At 38.0% G+C, this 26026-nt stretch overlaps 1 protein-coding gene across 1 annotated transcript in view; it reads left to right on the plus strand.

Moving 5' to 3' along the window:
* PKD1L1 (polycystin 1 like 1, transient receptor potential channel interacting) overlaps positions 1 to 26026 on the plus strand; it is a 1345235-nt gene that overhangs the window by 580449 nt on the left and 738760 nt on the right. Inside the window, exon 24 of the mRNA XM_044065604.1 lies at positions 150 to 392. Within this exon, the coding sequence (XP_043921539.1) occupies positions 150 to 392 (243 nt within the window). The remainder of the gene's footprint in view (positions 1 to 149; positions 393 to 26026) is intronic.

The following is a 26026-nucleotide window of genomic DNA, read 5'->3' on the forward strand; positions in this document are numbered from 1 at the left end:
TATCTAGTCTAGAAAAAGCTTAGCCATCAATAATTATCATTAAGCCCAGTCTGGACTGCATAAAATATACAGAGGCTCACCGATTTCACTTTTATACCTATTTTATGTAAGACTTTACTGATATCCACTTTTTTTTTTTGCTGTTTCAGAAGTACATTGTGTTCAGTGATGAGTCCCATTTCAATGTTAGCACAAGTCTGATGGACCTGAAGACTGCACAGCATTACAGCTGGAGTGCCACAGTGAGCAGCGTTGGCTCTGTCACATTCTACCTTGCCAATCTCTTTGACAACCACATCGCAGGGAGAAATGCATTGCATGGGAAATGTTACATTAGCCAACTCATCCACTTTAAGGAAAATCCATACTTCTGGGCAGTAGCTCCAGTTCAGGTATAAACAGCAGTTTGTTGGATAAGGAAGGCACACCTGCTATTATGGGATAGAAATCTTGTCTTCTGACTGGTAGAAAGGCACAGATGATTGCTACGGGAAACAAGTATTTGTCGGTACTTAGTGCGGACGTGTAGCATGGTTGGGTGAGCACAGTAATAATGTTACAACCAAGTGCGGTGAAGAATAGCAAACCATTATGCAGACAAGAAATGTAAAGTAAGACCTTGTCCTACGACATTCTGATTGTTTTCCATATAGAGGATGACAACTACAATAGCCATGGGGGGGGGGCAAAATATCAAGATGGCAGTTTTCTGATATGTTCAGTGAAACACATACAGAAAATGAATTGTTATTTATTAATGTTACCAATTATTTCAGCATACATTTTTAATAATCTTAATTCATAAACATAAGTACTAAAACATATTCTCTTGCATGGGAGACAGTCTTATAAAACAAAAGAGAAATCACCTTCTAGAGGGGAAACATGAATTTTTACCCAGGTTGCCCTGAATCTAGAGATCTGTCACATTTGTTATTAATTTGGTGAAAAGGTTTTGTGGTAAGTTTTACTAAAAAAAAGTTAAAAAATAAAGCAATGAGTATTGATAATGATAAAAAACTACATTTTCTAAATCAAATGCTGTTTCCTAAATTTAGTAATTCATTGTGCTTATAGAACACTATTACAGTGATTCTGTTCAAAGAACATGAGTAGCAACAATCTTACATCTGAAGCAGAAGGTGACTTCATAAGAAAATATAAAATGGATCTGGCACTGTATTACAATCTTACAGCATTTGTTTCTCCATTTCAGTTCTTAGATAAGGTATCATCAGTGTAGAGTATATACATTCTGTCTTAATCTACATGGATTTCCCTATATGTTCTGGTTTGCTTCCATATGTCAAAGAATGCCAAAAATGTACTCAAGGTGAAATTGCCCACAAATTAATACATGTGCATGTGTCATACAACAGGTTAGCTGTCCATCTGAAAACACCTCACAGCATGGGCCCAGTGAATACCAGCACATATTCTGTCTCTGCATTTCCCTGCACAGGACTAAGGTTGCAATCAGACAAATGAATGAATATAAAACTTCCCTTCTGGGATGTGTAAAAAAATGATCAGAAATGTTATGTAGCTGCATATGCCAAATTAAATGATTCACAATAATATCTGTACCAAATTTTCACTGCGATAACCTTCTTATACATTAGTATGTAGAAACTCTACCACCACTTTAGAATATGCATCTACATAATGAATGTAAAATCTACCTTTGTGACACAATGTATTATAGTGCACAAAAAGTGCCTGGGGCCAAAACCTTAAGAACTGTTCATTATGGCCATGACCTGAAGTGCTCACTGAAATAAGCTCCAGTGACCTCCATTATGCCAGCTGAATTTCAAAGTGAAAACAATACTCGGTTACTGCCGTGGCTCAACAGGTAGCACACTCAGCTTTGAAACTTCAAGATCAGAAGACTGGTATGCTATTTCTGTGCCACCTGCTTGGATTCCCTTTCTAGTAGTGAGACTGTTATGCAACATAAAGGGGTGCTGCCATGAGGAGCCAATTGTCAAGGTAAGGGAAACCTGAAATCCCTGCAGCCGCAAGTGAGCTGCTACTACTGCCATACATTTGGTAAACACCCAAGAGGCTGTGGTGAGTCCAATGGGCAGGGATCTGAACTGGTAGTGATTGGCCCCTGACTGGAAGTGAAGGTGTCTCCTGAAGCATCTGTCTATCTTGATGTGATGGTAAGCAGCAGGAGATTCACTGACCACATCCAATCATCCTTGCATAACAAAGGGAGAATGGACTGAACAATGATCATCTGGAACCTGGACTTTCTGGCCAATAGATTCCGTTCACTTAGGTGCAAAACAGGATGCAGATCCCCATTAATTTTTGTCACTAAAAATAAACGAGAGTAAGTTCTGGATCATTTTTGTCCTATTGGGACCTCTTGGATGGCTCGTTTTAGAAGAAACTGTTGAACTTCTTTGAAGGCCAACTACCTCTGATGGGGTGGAACATCGGGGAGATACTTCTGTGTCAGAGGGGATTGCGAAAACAGATAAAATAACCCCTGGAAACAATGTTTAACACCTGCTTATTGGAGGTAATGTTTGTCCAGGCCAGTGGGTGAAGAGAAATATGACCCCTGACTGCCTCCAGAGCAGTGTAGTTGACCAATGCCTCAGGAGCGCTGCTCAGAGAGCCCTGGAGCCCTGATTTTGTGGTCCCCCCTGCTTCTAGAGCAGCATATGTCATTATATCCTCTCCTCCTGCCTCCGGAAGAGGGATTATCCGGAGCATCCTGGAAGGAAGACTGTGACTTCCGAACCACATCTTCTTCGCTCCTCATTGGGACTTTGAGAAAGAACTCTGAGGAGTAGAAAACTTGATCCTGACCATGGACAAAGTCTTCCCTTCAAGCTCACTATGCATCAAAGTGTCCATGATGGAGGGTCCAAACAGGGTGGACCCATCGAAGCGAGTGTTGGTCAAGGACACTGAAGGATTCTGCAAACCCACATAGTCGTAACCAAGCATACCACCTTATATCTATGCCGGTACCTGCCAGTCGAGAGGTAGCTTCCGCTGCATTGGAAATTAACCTCATCGAGGAATTAGCAAGGGATGTCAGATTAGAAAGCTTGAGAGACACCTTGTTGAGGTTCTCTGCCAGCAATAACTCTGTAAGCGAAGTGGTGAGATCTTTGACCAAGTCTCTTTGGAGGCAGGTGAAGTGTGCCAAGTAGTTAACTGCCCTCAGTCCAAATGTAGCTGAGGCAAACACATGCTTCCCATGCCAGTCTATCACCTGAGACTCCCTGTTTGGGGGATGGACTGTGGATCTTTGCTCTGCTAGCTCCTTCTTGGTGGCCACGGCCACCACAATGGCATCGACTGGAACTCTTTTACTCCAGAAGTGGTGGTTCATGGGGGGGGGGGGGCTAAGGATCTTATCTGCTCATTTGGGCACTGGTTCCATGGTATCTGGCTCCTTCCACGCTCTGCTGGTTTTAAGCTCAATCGACTTGTCAGCAGGGGGAGACATCTAGGAAGTAAGATGGGTCTGTTCTGAAAGCCTTCAGGAACATGGACTTCTCTGAAGGTGGGGGTTAGGGAGACCATCTGACCTTCTGCTTCAGGATCTTGAGGATGTCCCCGAAGGACACATCATCAGGCTGAGATCTGTAGGATCCATCTCCTTCATCAAGGTCCATGTCCTCCATGAGGGACTCCATGGGTGAGTCCAAGTGCCTCCTGCTGCACTTTCTGTTATGAGGTACCTCCTCAGTGGGGGGCTCTGGGAGGACTCGGAAGATGCAGGGACCCCATGAGGGGAGGAAACCCCCTGAAGGCTCAAACAGGAGTGCTAACCCTGGACAGGATGGGAGGTCTCACCACCCAAGGTAGAGGCAGGGATGGACTCGGAGGGGTGGGAGATGTAGCTCCAGTCCAGGAGAAGAGCCTCTCTACCACCCAGAAAGCCAAGGGGCTGGAAGTGGTGCTGTCCCCAATTATGCAGGATGAAGACCGACCCCGGAGAAGAGGAACGAACCCTAATACAGCACCACAACCCCCAGATGATACTAGTCTGGAGATAGCAAGGTCCAAGGCCCCCCAGGGGAAGAGATCAATCTGAAAAGACCAGACCTTGACTCCTTCCCAGCAGAGCCAGCACCAACCACTCCAGCATGGGGTCTACTCTGGTTTGAGGGTGGAGGAGCAGATCAGGCCAGGGACCATGACAGAGTTGAGAAAAAGGGAATACTCAACATCATCAGGATCTGACTGTGGGTGTCTGGGTCCCGAGATTCCAAAGCCCCTGGGACTGAAAGAGGAGAACAGCAAATTGGTATGGGGGAGGACTCCTAGTCTGGTGGGAAGGAGACGCCAGAAGCCCCAACTCTATTTGGGCTTTGAGGAAGTTACTTATCTTCCTGTCCATGTTGGAAGGCAACAAACTCCTGGACAATCTGGAAGAAGTGAAGGAATGGGTAGACTTGGCTGGAGACCCTGAGGATCTGTGCCGGTGATTTGGAGTTCAGCTCTGGGGTCTCTTTGCCAATTGGAATAAATCTCTCAAGGAAGTAGGCAAAGCTCTATGTTCAATGTTTATGGGTGGATCTGACAAGCCTGTCAGATCTGACAGCCAAGCAGAAGAAGCAATTGGATCTGATGAATCAGTCTTATCTGAGGCTGGCCTAACCTTGATTGGATCCGAGGACCTCTCATCTGAGGAGGCCTTGGATCCAGAGGAAGAATCCAAGGATCTCGGATGCGAAGACCTCACATCTGAGGTATCCCAGACTGAAGTTGGATCCAGGGAATTAGGATCTGACATCCACGAGTTTTTAAAAACTACCAAGGGCATGGAAGGGGTTTCCTCTTGGGGTCAGAACAGGAAGCCTTAGGAGGGAAAACATAAGGCCCCCCTGCACCATGCCTTTAAGGAGCAGCTTGTTGCGGTGCTCCACCAAAGCCCTGGGGTTGAATGGGGCACAAATGTCACATTCAGCCTCCATTTGAGGAGCCCCAAGACAATACAGACACTTTTCATGTGAATCAGAATTGGGCATCTTCCGACCGCATGAGGAGCACTTTTTAAACCCAGAGGGCTTTTCAGACATTGTAATTTGAAAAATACAACTAGAATACAAATACAATACAACTACAATACAAATACAATACAACTACAATACAAATACAAACACCTAGTGACTAACAGGAAAAAGGGCACCGAAAACCCAACTAGCAAGGGAACTACTTACAGTAACAAATGTTAGGGAGGGAGGTAAACTAGTAACACCACAGTTAGATAAACTAGAAAAAGCTAGACAACGACATTAAGCTACGCTTCTGTCAGGAATAATGACATCAATAACATTAGATTACAAATAAACAACTATCCTGCTGCTCAGTTGTTAAATGAGAGGACCTATTGTGTTTATCTCCAAAACTGGCCATCAGAAAGCAGCCAAGATCTATATTACTAAGACTATAGGAGTATATATGTAATCATACCTGCTTCTGACAAAACTGGTGTCCATTGTTTCTAATACTTTTCCCTTTCTGATGCAGTGTGTTTGTGGAAAGTGATTACTCTGTGTACACCAGATAGAAGAGATACACTTTTATCCCGACATTCAGGGGATGCTGAGAGGCAGGGGTAAGATTCAAATTACTATATACAGCTGTTTTCATAATATTTTCCTGGAGGATCAAAGGCACGTTTGGATGCAGGACAGGCTATGGAGGAAAGTTTAGTCAATGAAGAGCAAGGTAGCAAGCTGAAGGGGATTCTGTTGCTCAATATTCTTACAATAAGAAGGAGCTTCATTACCGGGAATTTTTCCATTGTTCTAAACAAAAATGCTTGAGCAATAAGGGAAAAATCATGAGTATTATGGTCTTGAACCAGAGACTGTTTTTGGATGATTGAGTTGATCTGGATAAAGACCAGCAACAATGTAAAATGAATCAGTAAGTGGGGGAGCTGTAAAGTATCAATCTCACAGGATACAGTTTAGATGTGAACTATAGTTATGCAAAAAGATGTGGAAGAAAAGGTCTTAGAAACTTGATGACTGTTAAACTGGGTTGAGAACTGTAAAGCATGAGCTGCAATAGTGATAGACGAGGGGGAAAAAGGACAATGATGGTAAATATGTTATAGTAAGGGGGTTATTGGCAGGGAAGGAAGATTACACAGATGTGTATTTGTATTCCTCCTAAAACTATTACTATGGAGCTTTGGAAATTTCGGGAGAAATAATAAGCTTTCAGTGGGGAATACTATTTATGATCAGGTAGTAGAACCTGATTTGAATATTAAGGCTATATCAGAAGGACATGGAAGGGAAAATGCAACAGAAAGGAGTAGATTTGGGAAGACATTGATGACACTGTTTGGTACAGAAGATGTGATTTTAGTAGCAGGAATCAGATTTAAGTATTATTGCCCATGGTACAATATCTCGGTAGACTGGTTAGAAATTGTATTTCACATGATGATGTATATTTAATTGAAAGCTTTGCGACTCATATAGTTACTGTATCAGATCGTGCACCAATAAAACCTCAGATAAAGATGCAAGGTGATGATGCAAGAAAAGAATAACGCATATCTGTTATTGTAAGAAAGTCCTTCTTGGCATGTATCTGTTCAGATGCATGAAACAACAGGAATACTAACAGAGATACCTTACTAAAAGAATACAAGGCCTAAACAACGTGTCCTATGTGGACCGGCTCAAAGCCCCTGTCATTATCATTGGTATCTTACAGACTGCTAAGATCTGACCTGTGTCTGGAATGCAAAGCATCCTTTGACCCTTTACTGATGGCTTTACTGCACATCAGTAAGTCCACATAAAACGAAGTTCATCCATGTCTATTTTCAAACACAACTTAGATCTTTGGATGGGAAATAAAAAATTTACCCCAGGACTGCCTCCTCTACCACTAATGTGCAGCTGCAGCTCCTAAATGCTGTATCTCATGCATGGGTCCCCCCAAATTATCTACGGCATGATCCAATTTATTGTCATTAAGGATAATATATAATTTTTGACTATGTAATGGGTAAGGCCAATCTATAGCCAAATGTGACAGGTTATTTTGTGCACAAAAAGGGAAATTCACTAGGCTTAAAATGACCTGCAATGGTACCTAGCTTAGTACTTGCCTATGAACTTATAAAAGAGAGAAATTTAAGGAAAGGGTAATGGATATGATTTCAGAGTTATTAGGGAAGATAAACGTTACTTCAGAAGAGACAGATGGTGAGTGGGATAAAATGAAACTAGACTTTGAAAACACAGTAGACATAAGAGTGAAAATGGAAGTAAATAATAGGAATTATTTAGAGTTGGCAAACAAAGTATTTCAGAAGAAGGGAAATCTCACAGAACAAGAGGAAGCACAACTACAGAGTGCTAAAGAACTATAGGAGTATTTAAACAATATGTATGATTTCAGAAAGTTTGTTAAACTGTTTTTGATGGACAAATTGAATTTTATGAATTTAGTTATAAAGTGGAAGAATGGAGAAACAGAGAAGCTACAAATGGAAAAGATTTATGGAAGATTAATTTGCTAAAGTTAGAGGAAGATGAGGGTCAGCAATTAATACAGCAAAAAAGGAATGGTCAGATGATAAATCTCTTTTTTAATGCACAAATAACCGGTAAGTGTCTTGTTCCCAAATCTTAAGACTTCTTCAGATGGGTTAACAACATAATTATCCAGGTTTAAAAATGCAAAAATCTTGTGATCAAATTATTTAAACCACAGTAAACAAAAAAATACTACCATTAGTGCTAAGGTGGATTCTTTAAAAAAAACACTTTAAAATCATTAATATGATCATTCAAAATCACATAACAGTTGAAATTAAAAGTACTCACCAGTAATATTCTTTACAATCTGAGAAATTAACCATCCACCTTCTCTAATATCCATATTCACAACATTTACATTATGAAACAGAAGGTATTTAAATGATTGTATTTGTCTAAGTTTTTATACAAAGGTACAAATGGAAATGTTTATAAAAGACTTAGTTATACTAAGGTCAGAGGAAGGCAAAGCTCAACAATTAATAGCCAAGATAAAAAGAAATAAAAACAATGATATTTAGTCAATCATCAAATAAGAGTCTGGTACCAGATGGTATTATTGTGCTAATTTGAAAACTAGCAGAGAATAGAGTGATAGACATCTGGAAGACAGTTTTAAAAACGGGGGTGCATAGTTGTCAATCTCTTAGCACAAAAAAATCTGAGCAAAGACAAGAATACTGGGGGGGGGAGTCAAAGCCACAAAACTAGGGACAAATTTTAGATATTGTTTTTATAAACTTAGAAAGTTTCTAAAATAAAATGTCTTGTGTTAACATGCATTTTCTGAAGGAAATGAAGTCTGAAACTCAAATGACTGCCATTTTTAGTGAATTCAACCCTCACTGATTTGTTACAAACATCCAGAAAACTATACATGTTATGAGAAACAGATCAAATGTATGAGGCAAAAATCTGGACATTTTGTAAAAATCTGGACAGTTGAGAGATATGGGGGTGTACTAGTATATTTAAAGAAATGGGTGGTGGTTTTATTATCCAAAGAAGATAAAAAAACGTAGGTCTGTCTTTATGCAGAATCATTTATATTTTAAACCATGATTATAAAGTGTTTTTGTCAATATTAGCAAAGAGAATAATCAGTGTGGTTTTGTGGAGGGGAGGCAACGATTTGACAGTATTAACAACACTGATGATCCAGAGGGTAGTGGAGTCTTAAGAGAACCTCACCATTGTTGGTGAACCTTTTTGCAGAAAAAGCATTTGATAGACTGAGCCTGTATATTTTGAGAAGGACAAAAGTAGCATCTGCATTTCTGGACAGAATAATATTGTTAAGAGAAAGCTATGTGAAGGGTCAGAAGTAAGAATTAAGTTGTGAGAGTTCCTCTCCAGCAGGCTGTGTATGGACAGAGGAACCAGGTGGAGACATCATCTTTCCTCTCTTATTTGTTTTATATCTAGAACTCTTAGTAAAATAAGTGATTTGAAAATTAAATATAACTGGAGAGGTGATCAAGAAAAGTTGGCATTATTTGCACATGATGCCATTTTGTAATTAATAAATCAAGTAAAGAGCATTTTTTCAAGTCTTTCTTGGATACAAAATAAATGAAGGTAAAAAAAAGTTAATCACTGAAACTGAAACAAAAGCTGTAATGGTAAACTGTGTACCCATGCCCAAATTGGTTCAGCAATACTCATATTTATGAAGTTATGATAAGATGATGTATTTAGGTGCAGGGATTAAAAGGATTTTGTTATGGCAGCTTAAGATATGTGTAAAGTGACTAAATAAAAGATAATGCAATAGTCTGTAAGCTCTTGATTATGGATATGGATATCAAGATACAAGTCGTGAAACATTTTTATTCCTTTTAATCTTGTATACAGTTCAAATGTATATTTATAAGCCAAAGAAAAAGTTAAAGATGACAAAGAGTTGAAAGAATTTATTTGGGAGGAGAAGAGGGAGTTGAGCAGGATAAACTGATTTCCCCATAGAATAAGGTGGTTTAGGATTGACTGATTTTAAGTTGTGCTTTATAACAATGTAGTTACAGCTCACTTATATAACTCAATGATTAAAATTATAAATTAATGTAAAAGGTATGATGATGAAAATGTGTGTGGGGGTGAGAAAAATGGAGAGATAAACAGACTAGGATTTTTGGATGGTGTCCCTTAAGGACAACAGTAGCAATCAAATAGAATATTATACTCATAAAGCAGTAGAAAATACCGTAGCCATTAAAACCAGAGTGGGAATGGAGAGAGATTTCACCAAAAGAAAAAATAGAAAATATGCAAGAGAGGATTGGAATTACCCTGAGACAATTTGCAAAGAACGTATTGGGTGCAAATAATGTAGGAGTGAAGGGTAGGAAAGTGAGATGAAGCTAAACAGTAGTTTGGACTGCAGGTTACAGATGATCTTTTGTATCAGAGATTAATAACAGTGTGTAGAAAGACAAAGGTACAGAGAACTGCTAAGTGAAAGACCAGCTCAGGTAGGGTTTTTAGTTGAGTCTTGAATTGAAGATGTTGTTAAAGGGATAATTAGAAGGATTTATAAATGATTGCATGATAACTATAAGCATCAATAGTGCAGCCACTGTGGTACAGGGGTTAGCATTGTCACTTCACTGCAAGAGGTTTTCTGGTTCAATTCTTGATTAGGGTGCCTTCTGTGTGGAGTCTGCATTTCCTCCCTGCGGGCGCGTAGGTTTCCTTTGAGTGATCCAGTTTCCTCCCACATTCCAAAGATATGCAGTAGGTGGACTGGACACTCTAAATTGCTCATGTGTGCAAGTGAGTGGTACGGATGAACTACAGTGGCACGGCTAGCCATCCGGTGGTGTAAACATTGGCTTGAGATGATTGTCATTGTTCAGGTGACACCCCAACACCATGTACAAAAATGGGAAAAAGTCGCTGAGGATGGATGGATGAATGAACTATAAGAATCAATCGGTGGATGTTTGAAAAGATTGGGAAAAGAGAATAGAAACACAAATTACAAAGGAAAAATGAGTAGGTTTCCCATCTATGGCACAAAGTCTAAATGGTTTAAGTCTTTACAAAGATATTTGTATTCCCCTAGTGGCCTTTAGGGAATTTTTCCTTGGGTAGATAGCAAATACTGGAGATGTGTTGCGGAGGCTAGAGGTGATTTGAAACATGTTTTTTAAGAATGTAATATGTTGGCAGATTTTAAAAATTCTGTACATAGGACTCTGTCAGAAATGTAAATGGTAGAAAGTCAAGCAATCATTATTTAGAGCTGAGATATGGAGTCTGAATTGCTATTGGCAGCCAAAAAGCAATTACTCAAAAATAGTAATAAAAATCTCCACTAACTGTAACAGAAGTTTTCAGTATTGTAAAGAAATAAAAAGAACATGTCCTAGGATCTTCATAAAAGGGGAGGCACAAATTTCATAGACATAAAATGAATTTGTAGGAAAAGTATATGTAAAAAATGCCCTGAAGGTGGAGGAGAGGTTTGACATAAGGCAGAAATTGAACAATTTATGCAATGTTGGAGTGAATGAAAATTGAGAAAATCTATGTATACTTCCTGACAATTACAGAAATTGCTTCTATGGCTTGCTTTCTTTTCTGTTAATGTATGCAAACACCGTTTGCAATCTAAAATGTGACGATTTAATAAAAATATTTAAAAGTGTTAAGTTTTGGGCAGCCACGGTGGTGCAGTGGTTAGCATTGCCACCTCACAGCAACAGGTTCTCTGGTTCGATCCTTGGCTGGGGTGCCTTCTGTGGGGAGTCTGCATGCCCTCCTTGTGGTTGCATGGGTTTTCTCTGGGTGCTCCGGTTTCCTCCCACATCCCAAAGACATACTGTAGGTGAATTGGACACTCTAAATTGACCCTAGTGCATGCATGTGTGTGCTTCTGTGGAAGGTTGGGTGCCAGGCTGACAACTCAACACTGTAAAACTCCACTACCAATCATGAGCGGACAGGTGATCCGGTGTGGTGACCCCTAACCAAGAAAAGCCGAAAGAAGAAGAAGAAAAGTGTTAAGTTTTCTTAATGCACTCAACTTCCACTGTTTATTATAGAATATAAACCATCTTTCTTACCAAATTAGCTATAAAGACATCAATAAAATGTTATATACACATTCATCTTCTTTTATCTTTCCTTCAAAAACAACAATAAACTGTCATATCTATAATAGCACTCAACGTACAATATTGATTAGACTCTTGCTGTTTTTCTAAAATCATTTTAAGATATATTTTCCTGGTGTCTGTGCCAAATTTCTCCTAAATAATACATGTACCACATTAAGTCTTCATGACAATAGGCAACAAACCTGGTGGGACTAACCCAGTAAATAAAAATTAATCAAACAATCAAATAAATACTGTTTCAAGTAAGGTGGACATTGTGTTACTCTAGATGGTAAATGTGTAGTACAGCAGATCTGAGCTAAGGGGACAGCAAATATTAGGACAGAGTTCATTCCTTCACTTTTTGGACAGTGGCAAACTAAGTTCCTGACAGTGCCTTATAGACAAAGCAATAATATTAGAGAAATTGTCAGTAACAGTGATGGTGAGTGGAGCGGGAGACGGACATTTTTTTTCTATAATACAGAAAAAAAGGTTAACAGACAAAAGAGACAAGCATAAGGAATACCACATACATGCCGCTCTCTTTTGCTGGATAGTTGACAGTAGAGGTTTGGGCGTACCCACTGCCACAGATGGAACGGGAATAAGTAAAGGCAGACGTGTTCCTTTGTTGCAGAGACTAAAACAAAAATACAAGTAACGTTTTTCCTCATTAATAGGATTACCTTTAGCAATTAGGAACTGAGCAGTTTTTGTCAGTCACACTTATTGTTTCTGGAAGAAGATATTATTTCAGGTGAATGCACAGAAAAAGAAGTAGATGTCTTTCACACAAGTGTTGCATTTGAAAGTGATTAGGTTTGGAGACTCACAGTGTTTGGTACCTGCAGGTAGGTATAGGTAAAGAGGATGAACTGGAAAGGTTACCTACCCGTTGTAATGTCTCCTAACACCCCTAGTATATTTGTGTTGTTACATCTTTCAAAAGCAGTATGATTGTTGCATTGATGCTTCTAAATGATCAGATTCGAATTGTAGTGCAGAATAATAACAAAGACATTATTTGATTACACATAAGTTGTGATGTGGAACAAGGAGTCATTTGTCTGAGAGTTAAAATAATGGGAGGTGTGAATAAGAAAGCCCTTAGCTGATGGTTATAATACACAGAAAGTGTGACACACAGCGACAAGAAATGCTTTACTGAGTATTATAGCACATGGAAGTCATGATGTAGAACAATAAGGGCTCTGTTATCTAATCATTGTAGTAATGGAAGGTGCAGATCCTGCTGAACAATTACCTCAGACTTGGCCACTCTGCTGAAGAATACATTTATTTATTTTTTTTTTTCATTTTGAGGCTAACTGAACTTCCTTTTTCTCCCAATATTAGACATGCTTCCCTTTCACAGTTCCAGTGTAATAGTTAACTGTGTACCAGCCATGACCCTTACCTTAAATACATATTTACATTTTAATGATACTGAGAGAAACTGAGTTCTTTGGTATCAAAATGGACATTCCTTCTATTTCCTTGTTCATATAATCCTCCCCTAAGCTTTTCTTGGTCCAGATATAATTTCTTTGCAGCTGAGTTGAAGCATCTTCCAAACTAGCTATTAAAAAAGAAAGTGTTCCTCCACACCAATCGCTAAATATAAACTTCCCATTTCAGTTCCATTTCCAGTGGTAGTCCTTTCTATGCTGTAAATATATGTTGGTCGTTGTTGTATGAACCTTACAGCATGATAATACTCTTTCTTGTCATAACCATGTCCAGAGTATAGACGCTATTGGTTGTTCTGCCTTTCCCCTAATTTCAACTTACAGTCTAGGCAAACTGTTTCTCTTTGCTATCTTTCTAAAATGTAAAGAGTAAAGTATGCTCACCAATCATCCCTTCTTCTGCCTTTGGGTCTTGACCAGAGCTCTACCAGCATGAAATCAGTTTTGTTTGTCTTTGAAGTTTGATACAAGTGCTCTTCTCAGCACCTGCAGTGTCCCCAGAATTGCCTCTTTTTTTAGTTCATAAGGGGTTACTTTTATTGGTAACATATTTAGATATGTTTGAAGATTCTTGTTTACTAGCCCACTTGCTCCTAGTACACCTGGAACTATCTGTGTATCCTTGTTCCACATTGTTCTAGTTCCTGCTTGCAAGTCCAGATATTTTAAAAGTTTACCTCTTTCATTTTGTAAGACACTGTAGTGACTGGGTTTATCAATTTCAATAATCAAAGCCAATTCTGTATTCTTCTCTTGACTACAATATTCAGTCTGTTTGCTTTTACCTTCTTAGCTGTTGGTATGAGGTGATCTTATGTAATCATTACTATTTCATTTTCAACAATCCTTTCGGTTCATGTTTCCATTGCCTCTGTGTTGTAATGTTTACAAAGTCTCCAGCGTAGCAGCCATTCCACATTTTTATATCTTTCAGGATACATCTTGTAGTATACAAACCTTCAGCCACAAGTGCATTGCACCCTGCGACAAGATGTGTAACTTTTTCTAGTTCTGTACCGCAAAACCTATATTTGTCTGTATTTCCTACTTTTTCTATGGATTTTATGAGCCATCTAGTAAGTAATCCACTGTCTTGGGATGCCAATACTAACCTTTCATCTTTGGGTTTAAATTCACCTTGTCTAAGCCATTTGCATGACATCTCATCCAGCAGATCACTGTACTTCTTGCTATAATTGTGATCTTTCCATTTATATTTGCTTTTCTCGCCTTTTTTCCTGAGCCCATTCTTTGTATTCTTTCTTTTGCTTTTTTGCACTTTCTCTTGCTACCTGTTTTTTGTCCTCATTTCATTGGATTTCTAATCCTGCTTTTGTACTTAAAAGACCTTTGTTAATGTAAGCAAAGAGGTCATCTTAGAATGATTTTGTTCATGTTTTAGAACATTCAATTTGTTCGGACATGATGATGTCAATAAAGATGTATGCAGTCCCACAATCACTGACCTATATGTACAGTCGACTTCAAGGAGGCTCATGCCTCCTTCAGACCAAAGAATATATAATGTTGCCAGACACTAGTTGTTGTATATCATTTGATGGGCATGGAGTAATTTTCTTGTTTTCCTGTCAAGCTAATCCAGCTTATTTTTGTGGCCAGTCAATCACCCCAAATCTATAAGTTAAAACAGGAAGTGCAAGCTGATTTATAGTTTGAAATGTATTTCTAGATGTCAGAGCAATTTTCAGTATTAATTATAGCCTTCAAAAATATTAATTTCTGAGAGTGTTCTCACTTTTTCATGTTGCATCATTGCTCCTTCATCTATTCCAAGATATCTGTGCACTCCATCTTGTTCCAAATCTTTAATGTCACATTTCTTCCCGAGTTTTATATTTTCCCTAGTCTTCAGTTTTCCTCTTACAAATGTTTTTACACCATTGTCAAAACCAAGTGACGTTCCTGTCTCATCTGAGGCAGTTTTAACAACTTTCAGGTGTTCTTTCAGGTGTTTGTCTGATGAGCTGTACAGTTTTACATAATCCACAAAAAGTGGATGAGATATCTATTCACTTGATGATTTTATTGAAGTCAAACTAAATCTGTGACCTAGGATGTTGAGTAAACAGCTTAACAGATTGAGTGTATTGTTAGGAGGTTGACATAATGGTTAAGGTGTTTACATTACAGATACAAGGTACAATGTTCGATTCTCACATGGGGTTCTTGGCTAGGCTTAAAATGGCCCAAAAGGGCCATTAGCCTAGTACTAATCTATGAACATATGAGAAAGATTCACCCTGAAATATTGCACACTGGATTTTCACACCTTGGATATCAGTGTATCCTATCTGTGGTTCAGATGCATACTGGTTTGCTTTTTCTTCATCTGCTGCATTCTGAAGCTTCAGGGTCATCTCCTTCTATAGCTGTACATGTATCTTTGGAACAAAAAAAACACACAGATATGCATGCAAACACACACACACACACACACACACACACACACACACACACACACTCACAGAAAAATGCATGTTAGTACATTTTCATTGGGTATATAACTTTCCAGAAAGATGATTTAACAGAAATGACATTCTACAAACGCAATTAAGTAAAGCTGCTTTATTTCAAATGTTCTAAACATATTAATTCTTGTATTCATTGTGGGAGACATTGCTGTTGCACTCCTGTGTATATCAGACTATGCTACCACCCCACACGTTTTGCCTGATATATTTAACTCTGAAAACATTACATATCAGAAACAGATAAAAAATTTGGTTTGCAGTCATCTCAGATTCAAGTGTCTATTTTTGTTCAAACAGTCCTTTCTCTAGATTCCACAAATACTTTTTACAAAATAATTTTGAACATATTAAACTGTCCTGTTCCAGCATTTCACATGTTTACTTTATTTCATTCATTGGCTATTTATTTATTTTATTTACTTATTTAACATTTGTTTACCAGTAAAGTCCAACTGGGACAGGAACCCATTTTCAGTGGAGGCCCAGGGAGAAAAGCTCCAAATGATACATGAAAGTTAAGACAATTTACATGAACAAGATAAAAAGCAAGCATTAAAGCACACATTAATAATAATTGAATGCTAAATAAGTACAGAGCGGTAGATGCAATAATAAATACAAAATAAGTGCAGAGAGGTAGATAAAATAATAAAAAGTACTAAATTAAAGAAGTAGATTGCAAACTCTTTTTTTATATACATCAGGTAGGAGTTAGGTGAAGAATGAGGGTCAGAACATTAGATGCAAGTAGATGCTTAGAAGGATGGGAGAGTTAAGGGTGTAGAAATATGGAAAGTCTGTTAGTCCAATATGCTAGTGGTTAGTAGATGAAATTCCTGTTTTAGGGATAGAAAGGAAATCCCCTAGAGAGTGAATGGAGTTTACCTGTTCGGGAACCAGCAGGGGCAGGTCTGATGACATAGAATTGTTTTTTAGGATGTGTTTGAAGTTGTTAAAGCTCTCAATGGTAGTAATGTCTGTTGGAAGAGAGTTCCAGAGCTTGGAGGTGGCATGAGAGTATAGGCACTCTCTAGCTCTTTTGTTTGGAATGTAGACTGTTAGGAGTTATTTGTTTTCAGAGCGGAGGGCTCTTGTAGGTATGTAGGGTTTTAGGACAGATTTGAGGGCTGGGCAGCTATCAAGTGTATATATCATTTTATGTGCAGAAGACAACTGTACTACTTTTAGGTGTTGTGCGAGTTTGAGCCAGTTTAGTTCTTTCACAGCTAGGCAGTAGTAGGAACGGTAGGGATAACCCATGGTGAATTTGGCAATTTTATGGTAGCAGGATTGGAGCTTGCTTTTCAGAGAAAATTATACATTTTTGTACTGTATAGGGGCTGCATATAAGAGTGAGGGAAGCAAATAGGTGTTGGCGAGGGTTTTTCTTGTGGAGCTATCCAAGAAAGTTTTTTGTCTATAGAGTGTTCATAGTTTGATGTGTTTTTTTAATGCCATTGCAGATATGGTGTTCGAAAGTTAGTTTATCTATGCTTACCCCTAGAAGCTTAGCTGTGGGAACTGTTTCAATTTCTCTGTTATCCTGTGAGCATATTTTAAAGTCAGATGAGATTGGTTTTGTTGAGCAAAGCAGGAGTTTTGTTTTTTAGGATTTAAAAGTAGCTGGGCTACTCTCAGCCATGTCTCTATTGAGGTGAAGGTGGCTTGGGTGATTTGCTGGAGATGTTGTATGTTACTGGAGGAGGAAATTATGTGTCATCTGCGTATTAGATAATGGAGCTAAGGGGTGTTGAGTTATGAAGATTGTTGGTGAAAACATTGAAGAGTACTTTAGTTCTGTACTAACTTGATCAGTTTGAATCTACCTTCTAAAAGATTATACTTTCTGAACTGTGAAAGAGATGCTGTTCACTTCTGACATAACAGTAATTCACCACTGTACTGTAAAACTGTCTTCCAGGCAGTGGTTGAAATTAAGTGTATCGGGAGGTGGTCCTCACCAAATGGTGAACTACAAGTGAACCAAAAACGTGTAGATAATGACACATATGTCATTAAAAATATATTACAAATATAGTGGATTTGGTATAAATGAATTCCACTGCTTTAAGTTAGAATACTTTTTTAGCTGAACATGTTTCTATAAGAGCAGGGAGAGCGACAATTTGCTGTACCAGTAAGATTAGTTTTTTAATGACACAAAGCAGTAAAATAAGAGAACTGAGGAAAGCAGAGTTTGTTTGCCCTTAATTAAATAGGATTGGATGCCTACTTGTCATCTGACACAAATTAAAATAGCACTTTTTTATGGAGAGTTGCTTAGCGTAAAAATAAATTATAGTGATATAATGCATTATTTTGAAGGAAACTAAAATAGTTATTCAAAGTTTTTTTTAGATTATGGTTATGATGTAGATTAGGTGAAGAAAAGTTAAAACAAAATATAAAGTCTGAGCAGAAAAATGTTTAGATATACAACATAATTATATAATTGATAGCACTATTTATAAGAAAGATAACTCAATAGAATCAAACCGTAAATTATTTTTTGTGACAGAATATAGTAATTTCTCTAACATTTTAAATTAACAGGTGAAACAGTCCTGCAAATATATAACAGATGATGCTTATTTAAGCACACTTTTTGTGATTTTTTTCAGTGGCATATAAAAGAGGTAGAAATAGTAAGGATTACCTGGTGCATCAAAAAGAATATTAATAATTCATTGCCACAAAGGGGTGCCTTGTGGCAGTTGTTGTAACTATTTTTGCTGCAGTTAAACAATTTGATAAAATAATAAACAATTTGTAAAGTAAGATTTTTCTTGAGATACTCCAGTTATTTATGCTGTAAGATGTCTTTGAGGCCTGATATATATAGGTCAGGCTTCTAGAAATTTTAAGACCAGACTACAAGAACACATTAGATAGATCATATTCAATAAAGAAACACATTCTGTACTTGAGCACTGTTTGCATTTCCACCATATTGATTTTATTTTACTGGAAGCTACACAATTACAACAGGTACTTCCTAGTGAAAGAGAATATAATAACAGAGACTATTTGTTATACAAAGAAACCTTATTTCTTTTGAAATTTGGTACTTTGTAATCTCATGGTGTTAGTACTCACTGTGCTTGGAAAACAAAGTCTGTAACTGATTTTTTAATTTGCTTATTGCTTTTAACTTGTATTTGTTTTTTTATTATTATAACATACATATATACAGACCATGTTAGCACATTTGTTTTTCTCATTGTAGGCATTAGCTGAGGCGCTAGACAATATTTATGTAGTAATAAAACTGAGTCTTTATGCTTGTTGAGTATTGTGGGAAATCACCTTGGTGGTCTGCAGCAGAGTTCGAAAGGAGTCAGACATTTGACCCCATATATATATATATATATATATATATATATATATATATATATATATGGTTTCACTTCATAATGATGAATTACTGAAATCTTGAAATTCAGTAACCTGAGACTATGAAGTCGAACCATTCACAACACCGAAACCCACAATCCCGAATCACACAATCACGAACATGTATACACCTTACACCACTAAACATACACACCATTCCACCCACAGCACACAAACCACACAACCCTACACTACATGTAAGCAGGGGGGCAAGTCCCACCTGCACTCACCATGTGGGGGGCTGCGCCCCCACCCACCCCTACTTATATATACCAACTCCAAGGTCACACATAAAATTAAAAAAAAAAAACACCACACACCATGCCATCCTCCACTCGCTCGCACACAAATACACATCACACATACACAAACACCAACAAATCCAGTACTCACACTTAGCACCTTCCTACCCTTACCCACACACACAACATACAAAAACACACAGAAACACTCACTCACCTGTGATTTCAGGCACCATAACACTACACACAACGTACCGGAAATGTATAAGCGCAGATTCGAGATATTCGAATTCACGCTTATGCACTTTTGGCATTCTGGTTTTTGCCTTCATGGTCTTGGGTTACTGAAATTCAAGATTTCAGTAATTCAAGATTATGAAGTGAAACCATATTATATATATATATATATATATATATATATATATATATATATATATATATATATATATATATATATGGGATCTGGACACATGCTCGACTAGCATATGTCCGAATCACAAAACATCGAACAAACATACATGAAAGCGCTTAACATTGACAAGCGCTTCCGTGTATGTGTGCCTGTTTCATAAATCAGACTACAGTGCGGGTAAGGGAAAATTCCCTTTTCCCCACTGCAGTGCAATCTCGGAGAGAGAATAATAAAGTAGGGGGGGTGTGAGGCACAGCCCCCCAGGTGGGGGTGTGCAAGGGGGCAAAGCTCCCCTGCAGAAATGTAGATTTTTTTTTTGAACTACACATACACGGAAGCACTTTTTGATGTTAAGCATTCATGTTTGTGTGTTCGATGTTTTGTCGAATATGTATCCTAGACCTATATATATATATATATATATATATATATATATATATATATATATATATATATTTGTGTATGTATATATATTTCCCCTCAATGTGCAAGAGATTTTTATGGAGTGTGCTGTGTGTGTTTTCTCATTTGTTCGCCTCTGTGTTGGTCCATTTACCAGAATGACAAGCACAAATCAGCTACAGCAGGCAAGTGCTGCCAAGGACATTTGTGTCACTAAAACAGCTATTCAGGTAAAGGAATGTAGAGGTGTATGTCGTTGCTTTTGAGTGGTATGTCCGTGAGGAAGGACGGGTCCAAGCTGAATGGACCAGAATCCTTTCAACCTAGCTAACTAGAGTATCAGTGAAAAGTCCCAAAGATTTGAAGGAAATGAGGTATCAAGACTATTATATGGTTTAAAGGGTGTTACTCCCCAGGCCTGGCGTTACCTGAGACACAGACTGAGAAGTTTCATACCTAGACTTTTTCTAAAGAAAATAAGACAATTAACAATTATGAGACTTAAATGCATACAATTAATTTTATGGTTAGATCCTCAGTGTCAACCTAGTAAAAATAAAATGGTCGATCAAAGGGTAGGGTCAGAATAAGGGCATCATGGGAGTTGTTTGGCTGGATCAGACCCAGTGAATTGCTTTTTCCCATCAGTTAGATCAGGAGGAGTAAAGATGAAAAGGGTCAAGTATTATACATACATACATACATACATACATACATACATACAAATATTTCAGGTACGGACATTAATGCCCTTCTAGCTTGCCAATATATCAAAACCCTTGTTCCCATAATAAATGTCCAGGCTGTTCTTACAAATATCTAAACTAGTACTTACTTTAATGTAATTTGGTAGTCTGTTCCAAGCATCAGCTACTCTGGCAGAGAGCCAATTAGTACACTTCTCATTTCTATAGAAACTTCTACATGGGTTGTCTGATGATTCTCTAGCACTTTTGATAACCCTGAACATTCCCAGAGGTAGTTGTCCCTAAATGCCCTATATACCTGAATAAGATCTCCTCTTAGATATGTATAAGAGACACTGTACAAGTTCAGATATTTTAGTCTTTCATAATAACTTAATTTTTCACATCCATGGATACCCTTGGTATATTTCCGTTGTAGTCTTTCCAGTTTATTCATGCTTGTTTTTTATAAGGTTTCCATATTGTTAATTCCATACTCAAGTTTGGGTCTAATGAAACTAATAAACAATGACTTCATTATTTTTAATTTCCTAGACTTTATAAATATTTTTATACAACCTATAGTTCTATAACTATCATTAACCAATTGGTTGATATGATTAGAAAAACTCATAGCTGAATCTACCTATACACCCAGGTCCTTAAGTGAGTCTACAGTTTCAATTACTGTGTGCGGTATTAAATATTCACCTTTCAATTTATGCCTACCAAGTCTCATATGCTTAGTTTTTGATGTATTTATCAGCATATTATTCTCCTGTGCCCAAATGGTAAATTTAGTCAAGTTATTTGCAGACATGCCGTATCTGTAACAAGTAATCAGTTTACCCAATTTCAGGTCATCTGCATATAGACTGTAGAACACCTCAGATGAAAAAGTTGGGTCTGAAAGATACAATCTAAACAAGTAAGACCCTAGGACAGAGCCCTGTGGGACACCTGACTATAACCAAGGATTTCACCTGTCCAATTGCTGTATGATACTTGCCATGTCCTATTTGTAAGCCATGCAGCTATCCATATTATCAAGAGTACATCGATACCTAATTGTACTAATTTATTGATCAGTGCTTTGTGTTTGACCCTGTCAAATGCTGAAATTAAATCTATATAAATTACATCACAGCATAATTTTTCATTCATAGCTGTAATTTTATTGTTATAGAACATCATGTTACAGGTGGTAATAGATCTGTTTTCAACATATGCATGTTGATATATGGCTTCAAGTCCCAACCTATCCAGTCCTGACAACTTATCCAGTATTACCTTCTCCATTATTTTTCCACAACATGAAAGTAGACTTAAGGGTCTATAAGACTCTGGGTTTGTCGTATTCCCCTTTCCCTTAAAGACAGGCTTAATAAGCGCATGTCTCCAATCTTGAGGAATCTCCCCATATTTATATGATCTAGTGAATATTAGATATAATGGTACAGTAAGTTCTTGGTAAAGTGTACTCAGGTCATTGTTACTAATTCCGTCTCCTCCCTGTGCTTTGTTTGGATCCAGTCTGCACAGTTCTTTTTCAGTATAATCTAATTTGATTCCAGTATCTGGAGTTAACTGGTCTATATTATCATCTCGATTGGTAAAAATGTTGAACGCTCACATGAGCGAAAACAGACTAAAATTAACTTGCTATTGTGGGGGGCTGCACCCCCCACATCCCCCGCTAAATATATATATTCAAACTCATAGGTCACACTACAGTGAGGAAAGGGCATCTATTCCAAGCCACACTGTACCGTGACCATCAAAAAAGTTCATTTTAGTCCGTTTTCGCTCACGTGAGCGCTCAACATTTTTACCATTCGAGATGGTAATATATACCCGAGTTAACTGGATGTCATTTGGACAACTTATGTTTCCTATTATGCTGAATATCTTTATATACATTTTCTTCAAAGTATTATGGTATGTTCATAAATTCTGTATGGAGCACCTTTCATCTGCATAAGGGCTGAATAGCTCCTATCATAGCAAAATGTGGCGAGATAATAAATCATCTTTGTAAAGTTAACCCCCAGCTGGCCCTATTCAGCCAGTTGTACAAGCCAGACAGTCATGGACTGCACCACCTCACCCCAAGCACTGCACCAGAATAAATACAACATCCAGTCATGCAAAAGCTTACAGGCTTGTCTTTTTAGTCAGTGTAGTTGTTGGCTGCACCGTCCTCAGTGTAAGGTGAAATTACTTGTTCACTCTGTTATCCTAATCATGCTCTGTTCAAAATGGTACCAAGTTTAATGTCTCTTTTCTGCTCTCCTAGTACTTAGTTGTCTACTTTTTAGTTGTTTGCAGAACTAAAATCAAAACTAGACTCCAGCGCCCCTTAATCTTTCCCCTCCTCTTTGCTCTCCTATCCCTCTTTAATTAATGAGCTACACACTACTGCTGCTGGCAGCCCACACTTTCTTATAGCTCTTTCCAGCTACTGCTTTTGTGAATCTCTATCTTTGTCTATATAGGCAGTTCTGTTGCTTTGCTTTTCTTTTCCCCTTTTCCATGCCCTGAAGTTTCAAAGATAACTACTTGCTGTATTACTATTATGTCTTTCTACCCTTACTGTTTTTAGTCTACTACTACTTTTAATACTACCTAGACTAAGATTTACCTTTGCAATTACACTAGTAAGCACCATTAGTTTAATTACTTGCATGCAAAGTCTAGCAGTGCCAACTCTTTTGATTGTTTTTGGCCATGCTGAAATAATTCTCTCTCTACTGCAAATCAGAAAACACAAGAGCATATGCATCACTGCCATCTATATCCCTCCTGAAAACAACATCCCATTACTAGAAGAAGTCCTGTATTGGATCTGTTGTAATATCAATAAGAAAACCATTGTCATAGTTGATGTTAATATAGACAACCTACTTATCAGCTCTGATTCTCCCACACTCTCCATCAGTCTCTTTAGTTTTACCCAAATTATCACTACTGATACTTCAATAGAGAAATGCAGTAATAGAGAGTTTACATTAGGCTGGATCCTCACCACCACCCGTAACAAAATTAACACCGCTGACTGCCAGTCTCACACCATTAGTGACCATCTACTGATCTTAGCCATGAGACACTCTAATCATGCGCATAAATATAATAATGTATGTACACTCTTCTCCTTCAGTAATGACATCTTCATTAGCTACCACAACAAATACAGCTGGGATATTCTAAAATATGTACCCGTAGATGACATCGTAACTCACTTTAACAACACATTTCGTAACATACTAAATGAACTAGCTCCCATCGTATCAAAACAAATCAAATCCAGCCCCGCCCAGTTGCTCACAAGAGAAAACAGGTAACCCATGCTAAACAGAGATAAAGTTTGGAAATCATGGTCTACTGACAAAACACCACACAAATGCCAATATTTTAGACAGGTTAGGAACCTTTCTAAACAAAAAAATTGGTACTTTTCCATTAACAGAGCAACACTTTAAACTTCAACGTTAACACACACTGAGTTGACTTTGTTTTAAGAAGTATAATATTGCCTTTATTTTATTAATAAGTATAGTAATCTGTATTTGGCATGTTACACCTGTGCTTTACAGCCTCGTACAGCTGTAATGGCTTGATGCGCTTTACGTTTTAAATCAGAAAACAGCTGTTACCAAGAAAAGTGGTTTTCTTACACTGGGTTCTGCGACTTAGATAGTGTTGACACAGCATCCTAAATGACGTGTTTGTCAGTACTGGAAATGAAGTAAATGTGAAGTACTCATTCTGTTTGTTATTATCTTGTCAGCCTTGAGGTATGCTTTAGTTTTCAATGTGAAAATAACTGTTATTTAGCATCGTGGTTCATTTAAAGTGGCAGCTACAAGTTGGAAAGTGTTGCCATGACAACGTAATAAAAAGATACACAATTTGGCTTTTTACACAACTCAGTTCTGTTTTGATGCGGGGCTGATAACAGGAAGAACAATTACTGTATAGCTATCGATTTCTGTTTTCCAGCCCCCCCCCAAAAAAAAATACAGTTCTTTTCTGATGTCGGCCTTAAAAAGCGGTCATTAGGAGTGTTGCCATGATTACAGAAAACTTGGTCAGACATAATTTAAGGAAAATAAGGGTATCAGTATTCTGCTTTCTAGCCCCCCCCCAAAAAACATTTTCTTTTCCGATGTTGGGCTGATAACAGGAAAAAAATGTCAAACCTCTCATTGACAGTGTTGCCTTGATAACAGAAAAGTACCAAAAAATCAAATCAGACAAAAACTAAATAATTTTCATAGCTCCAAGACAAACACCAACAGAACCCTAAGTTTTTCTAGAACACAGTCAAAAGACTTTTACACCCAGGCCAAACTACACTTCCTTCACCAAGTACCACCACCATCTCAGTCCCTATACCTACCCAATTCAATACACATTTCATACACTCGGTCCTCTCCCTACCTAACAACAAATCACCCACCAGCCTCACTATCCCAAAATAGTACTAATTACCTCCAAAATCCTTTCTCCCTCCAACCAATATCTACCTCTTCTATCAAAAAATACCTCCTAAAAGTAAAGTAAAAAATTCTGCATCAGCTGCTGACAACCTGCCAGCAGTATATCTCAGATGCTACAGCATACCCTGTATCTATATTCATAAACTGGTACATTTCAGAAAGCTACATCCCTGCCATCTGGAAAAAAATCCTACATCAGACCTCTACATAAAGGGGAAACATCTGCCAGTTTCCGTAATTAATGACATTTAGCCATTCTACCTCTACTCTCCAAAATATTAGAAAAATGCATTCTTTCCCAACTCTTTCCACGTCTCCACAATAACAGTCCCCTCTTCAACACTCAGCATAGTTTACCACCTCACCACAGCACCACCACTACTCTGCTCTGTTTTATCAAAATCATAAACTCTAATAGAAACACTGGCAAACTAGTATTCTCCCCTTTCTTAGACACGTCAAAAGCATTTGACAGAGTTTCACACCAATGTCTACTCCATTAACTATTCTCCTTAGGGCTCTCCCATTCATTCCTTATCTGGTTCCATTGCTGTCTCACCGACAGACTCTAGACTGTAAAATGGAAATGAGATCTCTCTCCCTTTTTGTCTGTCCCTGTTGGTGTATCTCAGTGATCTGTTCTAGGCCCTTTACTATTCAACACATTCACTAATAATCTATGTAAAACTACCAAGGCAGCCTCCCTAGTACAATACTCAGATGATGTCACACTCATATGCTGTGCATCACGTGCATCGCTACTCCAAAAGATAACCCCTGACTC

Source organism: Protopterus annectens, chromosome 3.part0, assembly GCF_019279795.1.
Source record: "Protopterus annectens isolate FY-2018-M chromosome 3.part0, PAN1.0, whole genome shotgun sequence".
Classification (NCBI taxonomy): Eukaryota; Metazoa; Chordata; order Ceratodontiformes; family Protopteridae; genus Protopterus; species Protopterus annectens.